The sequence below is a fragment of the Herpailurus yagouaroundi genome, unplaced genomic scaffold (genome assembly GCF_014898765.1).
Source record: "Herpailurus yagouaroundi ecotype Mexico unplaced genomic scaffold, PumYag 199, whole genome shotgun sequence".
In the NCBI taxonomy this organism is placed as follows: Eukaryota; Metazoa; Chordata; class Mammalia; order Carnivora; family Felidae; genus Herpailurus; species Herpailurus yagouaroundi.
In genome coordinates, this window is record NW_024412430.1 from 10,823,585 (window position 1) to 10,832,566 (window position 8,982).

General features: G+C 41.4%; 1 protein-coding gene across 7 annotated transcripts in view; it reads right to left on the reverse strand.

The window, feature by feature from the left end:
- Positions 1–8,982, reverse strand: part of MAMDC2 (MAM domain containing 2) — a 398,140-nt gene that overhangs the window by 350,383 nt on the left and 38,775 nt on the right. Inside the window, exon 1 of one of the 7 annotated variants that reach the window (XM_040449382.1) lies at positions 8,296–8,477. The exons of 3 other annotated variants lie outside the window; for them this stretch is intronic. In XM_040449382.1, the coding sequence (XP_040305316.1) occupies positions 8,296–8,336 (41 nt within the window). In that variant the 5' untranslated portion in view covers positions 8,337–8,477. Of the gene's footprint in view, positions 1–359; positions 602–8,295; positions 8,478–8,982 lie in introns of those variants that run through there. 3 more of the 7 variants (XM_040449381.1, XM_040449387.1, XM_040449388.1) reach the window with 3 other exon arrangements.

Below are 8,982 nucleotides of genomic sequence, written 5' to 3' on the forward strand. Positions count from 1 at the left end.
CTCCATCCTCCGTGTGGGCGATCTACGACCTCTGGTAGACAGGAGCTGGCTGCAGCAGGTCTCAGTGTGTCTGGGGAGCTGCTTTTGGAGGCTTTCCTATCTCCTCCTGCTGCCCCAACTCCCAATGCCCCCCTCCCACCCCCACTTCGAAGATCTGTTTCCCTTTCTTTGGTCTCCCTTGTCACCTCTCCCAGTTTTTTCACCTGTCTCGTCTTTTCCTTTCTCTTCTCTTCTTTTCCCCCCTTTTATTCTCTTCTCTGTTTATTCCAGCCTCTCCACCCTTGCCCTCTATTGCTGTCCTTTCCTCTCCTCCCCCATCCCTTCTCCCAGCGACCGGGGACTGCAGAGAGCTCGCTCACCAAGAATACACCAACACTGGCTTCGAGTACTTCTTGTGATGGGAGCGGAGGGTCAGGGAGCCCTTGCGCTCCAGCAAGTCCGTGGGTCCGAGCTCAAACCCGTATTGCCTACTGCTGCAATAGTCCTGGCAGAAGCTGTCAGAACTCTCCATGGATGACCTCCACATTCAGACCTCGGAGGATTTCTTTTTGCACCTATCATACTCTCCACGCCAGCAGCAGCGACCAAGATTCGGCGTCTCTCATCTCCTGGGCAACCTGGGGCGGGGTCAATGGAGAGGGCGGGGCCATTGGAGGGGCGGGTCCCTTAAACCTAATAGCCCTGGTTTCCAAGAGTGTGGGTTACTGATTAGAAAGAAACTACATTTCCCGGAATGCAATGAGGAGCGAACGGGCTACAGAGGAGTTGGGAGGCACGTCCTCGGCATTCTGGGGTCTGGAGTTTCGCCCGCCCACCAGCCTATTTCTGAGAGTGGCCGGTGGAGTTAAGGGGGATCCGTGGGTCAGTTAGGGGCTAAGGGGACTTGAGCCCAGAGCAGGTCTGCTCCTGCTGTACGTGCAGAAGTTCTTTTTTACCATCCATCATCTGTTGCCAGCACACCTTCTACTTACAAGCATGTAAAGTTTAACCAAAAGGGAGCAAGGGAACCCACCCCTCAAACCCTAAAATATGTCATTTATATTCAGATTTTCTGAGAAGAAGGAGGAGCGGAATCATTCAGCAATCAGCTAAAAAGTCTGAGGATGAAAAGGTCCTGACTAATTCCAGTTTGAGCTACTCTCTCAACCTAGAAAACAGTAGTTTCTTCTTCTAGGGGGCGGGGTGGGGGGGGCGGGAATAGGGTATGGGACCGAGGAGAGGGTTGGGTGGATACAAGAATCTGAGGTTCCTCCAGGCTGTAACACTGAAAGATCCAACCTTTAGGTACAGCTTAGGACTCTGGGGCATTCAGCTCCCCAAGACCTGCCAGTTCTCATTTTAACATTTGATATTTTATGACAACACAAATTCATCACGTTATTGTGTTGTTTATATGCGACAAGGATTCAAAATGATTACCTATGGCATCGCTTTCAAAAAATGACTGGATAGCTGTCTTGCAGAAGGAAGGTGCTTATTTCATCTTTGGCTTTCCAAGAGAGGAATGCTTAACACATTAGAAGTCTCCTCCCCAACTCAGGTGAGCACTATAAGGGTATTAGTGGACTTAATCACCGCCATCCCTTGGACCTGGCATATGCTTAGTACATAGCATCATTTCAGAGTATTGAGTGAACAAATGAACGACTATTATGTTAATTCTTTAGATTAACCTGGGCTTCAGGTTAATTTCAGAAGGGACTCACTTTAAGAAGACCACATGTACACAAAAATTCAAACTTAAAAACAAATTAAGAGATATTTCACAATACAAATAGATTCTATAGTTTGCAAAAAGATTTATTATAGCACTCCTGTAAATAGTGAAGTGCTCTTCTGGATCAGTTTTCACAAATTTGATTACACACAACTACTAAGTGCTTCTCTGTGGCCTGTGGTTCCCTGTGTGGGCGCCTGTGGTATGCTAAGGCCTCTATTTTACTGACAGCCACAGTTAAGTCACGTTATTTAAAACCAAATAAATAGTCCACTGTCACCAGCTGAGTGCTAGTAGAGTACTGAGTGCTGTTTTAGCACTTTTCTTCTTGAAGGAATGAAAAGAAAAATAGAATTTAACTTTAAAAGGGTAAATAAGATCCATGTTAAGCTCAATTCTGCCCAAAGCATAGCATATTGCTGTCAGTCCAAAAAATATCGCCATCATTACTATCATGTTTTTTTTTTTAAATTTTACTTCACCTATGCTTAAAGTATATTTATTTTGCTTATGCTTAAAGTGATGGCAACATAATATATTTGTAACCAAGATGTCAGGTCTCTGTAGCCAATTTGTGTCAGAGACAGAGCTGTCCAGAGGCAAGTCCTTTCTGTGGTACATGGTTACTACACAGATTTAAAAGTGTTTCAGTACACTGAGTAGCAGTGTGTTAAGAAAACTAAATAAATAGAGCTTATTATTTTAGAGGTCCTTAAACCAAGCTGACAGGCTAGTTGCTTTTTTGTTCTGTTCTTTCCCCTTTACAACAACTTTACCAGCTTTATTGTCTTCTGTGACTGGTAAACACTTTCCAACATCCTTGTGTGGGGATACATGAGATTGACTGTCTAATATCCTCAAGTTCAGATTCACTCCTTTCTCTTTGGACACACCAGTACATTCTGTGGAATTTTTGCTTTCCTGATTCCTTATTGGTGAAATAAGAATAGAACGATATTTATTGCAGAGGGGTTTTATTACGGAAGATAATATATTGAAAGCAGGTGGAACAGTGCCTACCGGATGCTCAGTGCTCAATTATATTTCAACTACTACTGCTATTACTACCTCTGGACTTTGTCATTATCTCTTGGGAAAAGTACCCTAAAATGTGCTTGTTGTTTGCGCGGAGTTTCCTAAGTATATTTTCTGTTTTTCAAGCTTTGTCTGTTTATAAGGTCTTTTTAATGAATATCTTTTTATTATATTTTAATGTGAAATGTAACAGTCTGAATCAGAAAAATGTTGGCAAGATATTTGGACATGTTGCCAATGATAATGATGGTTTTATATTCATATGGAATCTTTTCTCTTCAAGACCATTAATAAGCTTTATGCTTTTTAAATGTGAATTGCTGATCCTCAATAGACTTGAGTTATTTGTGTTTTCCTCAAACTTCATCAAACCAATGAAGTGTGGGGATTAAAGCAATGTCTTCTCTTTATGTCAATTTCTTGCGCCATAATATCCCTGGGGTAAGAAAATTATAGCTCAGGTGGCTGATACAGGACTTTTCTGTAGGAAAGTGTGACCAGACCAACTCGAGAAGTGGGAATCCCACCATGTGAGCCTACTCTAATAGATTTATCAGCCTTATCAGATCATTTAAGAAGTTGCCAAGAAGATCTGACCAGAACAGCAAACGTAAAATAGATGTTTATCAGCTAGATGTAAATGGCCACCGAGGCAAACCTATTCATCTCCTTTCTCTTCCTGTCTTAACAATCATCTGATTGATTCCAGACAAGCCCCTGCCCAGGACCTTTCAAAGTCATGTTCTCCCCCCAGCATTAAACCTTCTTCTACCAGATGTCATGCAATTAAGCTGAGGAAAAAAACCAATTCTCTAAGAAAATTAGCTTCTACTAACTCCATGTTTAATCATTTAAATCTATTTTAAAAACTTGCATTTAAACCGTTTAACACTCAGAAGTTTAAGATTAAGTATTTGTGTCCTAATCAAGGATTGATGGCATAGTATTTTTTTAATTCTCTAGGAATAGGGAGCTCCCGTCACCCACTCTGTGCACATCTTGAGGTTCACTTTATAATATTTGATATAAAAAAGTTAGAGTCCACTTGCTATGTCAAAATGAGTGAGATGTCTGGTCCTCCCCACTGCCTCCATGCTCCCTCGTCCGTCTTTCTCTCCTCCCTCCTCCTTCTCCTTTTCCTTTGTCCATGTCTCTTCCCTTTATCCCTTCCTGTTCCATGCTCTACTCCTTCTCTTCTTCTTCCCTCCCCTTCTTTCTCTCTCTCCTCCTTCCCTCTCCCTGTTTCCTCCTTCTCTTCCTCCTTTGAGGAAGATGGATTTCAGAGTCAGAATCTATTGCTGAGCAACCAAGAGAATCTGGTATAACTCAGTTCTGTGAAAAAAATATGAAATAAAAATAATAAGATACAGGGGCGCCTGGGTGGCACAGTCGGTTAAGCGTCCGACTTCAGCCAGGTCACGATCTCGCGGTCCGTGAGTTCAAGCCCCGCGTCAGGCTCTGGGCTGATGGCTCAGAGCCTGGAGCCTGTTTCCGATTCTGAGTCTCCCTCTCTCTGCCCCTCTCCCATTCATGCTCTGTCTCTCTCTGTCCCAAAAATAAGTAAACGTTGAAAAAAAAAATAATAAGATACAGATACCAGGGCCAAAATTTATATGAATAAGCTCATGTTTAATGACCCAGGAACTCTCAAAAGAATCAACCACAACAAAAGCTTCAATCTTCTTTCCTTTCCTTTAAGTATTCATATCTAGCAATGATCTTTTTAAGAATGAATTTAACTTTGAGTATGATTTCTCTATGCTTCTAATTTGGGTTGCAAACCTATTAGACATTGACTTGCTCTCAAATGATTATTATTAACTAGTATATGATTAAGTGCTGTCATGCAACAGGCATTATTTCTAGAACTCCTACCATGAGCACAGGGGATTAATTTATTAAATATTCAATGTATAGTATTCTATAATTCAGCATTTCTCTTATTTTGATAGCCAATATGTGAGATTCTTTGGCAGAATTGTCCATAACTATAATGATAAAATTTTCATGTCCTGGATTAGTAACGACATGCTCTAACATAAATGTAGATTAGGGATTTCTTTAACATCCTACAGATTGAATATCTTTAATTATTCAAAGACCAGATATCCATTTTCACAACTTATCTAAACCCTTGGTTTTCTTCCTTTTCTCTCCAGTGCTGCTTTGGTTTCTTGGCACCTTTACTGTTTATTGGCAACAATAATGAGACCATTTGGCTACCAGTTAACCGTTCTTATGAAAGGAGTGGTACTTGAAATTAAGTTCAATATCACTGTGGCTTTCTTTGTTCCTCATGCTCTTTAATCTGGATAAAGGAACATCCTCTCCCAGAGAAGAGGCTTAGAGAAAAGAAACTGGATTTGGGCTCCTTTTGCTCCTGGTGGTGGTGGACATTTTCCCACGTCCCCACAACACCCACGCCCAGCTGCATGGTGAGCAGGCTGGTGAGAAACCTACTGAAAGTCTTCCCTCAGGGGACCAGGTATGTTCAGGATGTTTCTGGCTGTGGAGTACACCAAACACACAGCTGAGGATGTCACAGTCTGAGGTAAAGGTTGGGAGCTCAGGGAAGAAGCTGGAGAACTGCCTGAACCTTGAAGGACTTTCTGAGTGTTGCACGATTTTGAGTTTCTGGTGTTCAGCTGGCATATATGTCAGACTTGTGGTGCTATTTCCTCTGTTAACTAAATCTCTTTCTGTAGCATCGTGTTTAGGTTGCTTTAAACTAGGGAGGCTGAGGCTATTTCTTTCTTTTTTAAGATTATTTATTTATTTTGAGAGAGAGAGAGAGAGAGAACATGCACACAAGCGGGGGAGGGGCAGGGAAAGGAAGAGAGAGAATGCCAAGCGGGCTCTGTGCTGTCAGTGCAGAGCCTGATGTGAGGCTTGATCCCACAAACTGTGAGATCATGACCCAGCCACGATCAAGAACTGGGTGCTTAACTGACTGAGCCACGCAAGTACCTCAAAGGTCATTTTCTAAAGGGCCAGGAGGGAATTAAAAGCCAGTGCAATAACATTAAAAAATAATAATAAAGGAAGTAGACTGAGAGTAAGGATTATCTTTTTTTTTTAATTTTTTTTTAACGTTTATTTATTTTTGAGACAGAGAGAGACAGAGCATGAATGGGGGAGGGTCAGAGAGAGGGAGACACAGAATCGGAAACAAGCTCCTGGCTCTGAGCTGTCAGCACAGAGCCCGACGTGGGGTTCGAACTCACGGACCGAGAGATCATGACCTGAGCTGAAGTTGGACCCTTAACCAACTGAGCCACCCAGGCACCCCGAGAGTAAGGATTTTCAAGACCAGAAGAGCATTTACTCTTTTGGCACCCATTTTATGACCAATTAGTACAGTTGACACTTAACTCAGGTTTGAACTGCACATGTCCACTTCTGTGAGGAATTTTTTTCAGTTAATATATTGGAAAAGTGTGTGGAGATTTGTGACAATGTGAAAAAAACTCGCAAACTGTGTAGCCTAGAAATATCCCCCCCGCCAAATTAAGAAAACAGTAGTATGTCTGAATGCATAAAACATAGGTAGATGCTAGTCTCTTTTATCATTTACTGCCACAAAATATATACGAACCTGCTACAGAAAAGTTGAAATATATCAAAGCTTGTGGACACACAGAGCATTCATGGCACCATTTGCAGTTGAAAAATGTAAACAAATGTAAGAATGCTATATTGAGTCATACTGCAGAAAACAAACTACATACTGCACTATAGCAATAATTTGGTAGCCACCTCCCGTTGCTACTGCAGTGAGTTCAAGTGTTGGGAGCATCCTCCTGAAATGCCCCGTGACATTAATCATCTCTGCTTGAGCAGTGTGGCTCTCCAGTAAACTGCATCACAGTAAAAAGCAATCTCTCACGGTTCTCAAATATTTTTCATTGAGTTTAGTGCAACATCATAAACCCTGAATAACACCAGGGGACCCATAGGAAATGCCACTAGTGATGCTGGAAATGTTCCCAAGAAGTCACGACGTTACATGAGAAAGATGATTTACTTGCTATGTCTATAGATTGAGGTTTGCAGCTGGGGTTGCCCACCATTTCAAGATAAATTAACCCAGCATAAGGGTGCAATTGTTTTTAAAAAAAAAAAAAAAGGAGATTTCTGAAGCTGCCATTGCAGCTATGCCAGCAGGCACGAAAACCTTGCACTTTCTTTGAAATACTTTTTTATGTCATATCGAAAATGCAGCTTTTATATGGGTGCAGGATTGCTATATGAAAGCCACACCTGTCAACTCTAATATGATTCATGAAAAAGCAAAGTCATTCCATGACAAGTTAGAACAAAAGGAAAGTGAAGGAACTAAAGCTGGAAATTTTAATACCAGCAAAGGATGGTTTGATAATTTTAAAAAGGTTTGGCTTTAGGGGCATCTGGCTAGCTCAGTTGGTGGAGCATGGGACTCTTGATTTGGGGGTTTTAAGTTGAAGTCCCACCTTGGGTATAGAGATTACTTCAAAAATAAAATCTTTAAAATAAAAGGTTTGGATTTAAAAAATGTCAAGGTACCAGGAAAGGAAGCTTCTGCCAACCAAGAGGCCGCAAACAAGTTCCCAGACACCATAAAGAAAATCATTGAGGAGGAAGGAGATCTGCTTAAACAGATTTCTAATGCAGAAGAAAGTGCCCTATTCTGGGGGAAAAATGTACAAATGTACTAGTAAGGAAGAAAAGCTAGCACCAGGATTTAAGGCTGGACAGGAGAGGCTGACTCTACAGTTTTCTGTAAATGCAGTCGGGTTTATGATCAGGACTGTCCTAATCTATAAGGCTGCTAACCCCTGAGCCTTGAAGAGAAAATATAAACACCAGCTTCCAGTCTTTTGGTTGTACAAAAAGAAGGCCCGGACAACAAGAACCCTTTTTTCTAAATAAGTTCCATTGTGATGCTTTGTCCCTGAAGTCAGGAAGTACCTTACCAGTAAGGGACTGCCTTTTAAAGTTCTTTTGATATTGGACAATGCCCTTGGTGACCCAGAAGCCCAGGAGTTCAACACTGAAGGTGTCAAAGTGGTTTACTTGCCCTCAAACACATCATCTCTAATTCACTCTAGATCAGGGTATCCAAAGGACCTTTAAGTCTCATTACATACAGTACTCTATAGGAAGAGGAGTCAATGCTATGAAACAGGACCCCGAGAACATCAAGAAAGTCTGGACAGTCTACACCATTGAAAATGCCATTATTGTTACAAGAAAACACCATGGAAGACATCAAGCCCTAAACAATAAATTTCTGCTGGAGAAAACTGTCCAGATGTTATTCATGTCTTCACAGGATTCATGACAGAGGCAATCAAGGAGGTCTAACCCTAACCCCCTCCTCATTGTCTAAGGGTCAACTGTAATTGCTTTAGTATAAATTAGGTGTGGAGCTTTTCCAGGTAACACTAATAATTTCTAGTTAAAGTTTCCCTAATTATAGGGACTCAGCTAGTACAGTTTTGATGACAAATGACAGAAAACCAAATCAAACTAGTTAGGACAGAAAGAGGAATTTATGTACTCACGCAACTGGAAACTCCAGGGGCAATTCTGGTTTCAAGCACATCTGAATCCTAGGGGTTGATGATATCTCGGAATGTTATTTCACTATTTCTTGGTTCTGTTTTCCCTCTTGGGTTAGCTCATTCTCAGGCAAGCTTTCCCCAAATGGCCACCAACTTACATTGCTCCCCCACTCTCTCACAACATAAAGTGCTTCCCTTTCCTCCAGCTCTAACAAAAGTCCTAAATGCTTATTGGCTTGACTTGACTCATGTGATTGTTCTGAAATCACCAGGGCAAGGCCCAGGGTTGATGGAATATACTCCCCAGCTTCATCTGTGTCATAGGCTCCCCTCCAGGGGGAGGTCTGCCCTCTCTGACTAATCTACACTGAAAGTACGGGATTGGACTAAAGGGAAAAACAGATCGCTATTCCCAAATTAATGGGAAAGCATACCTGGTAGGCAAAAACAACAGATACCCACTGTAGACAGTAATAATAAGAGATCCCATCCATATATCACTTTATTAAATATTTTTACATACACTCTCTTACTTGGCCCTTGAAAAATTATGTGGGATGCATATTGTCATTTCTATTTCTAAGATGAATAAACTGAATTACACATCTATTTAGAGGCAAAGCCAGTCTTATATTCTTTAGACTCCAAGGAAGGTTCGCATTATTCTTCTTCTACAGACACTATATA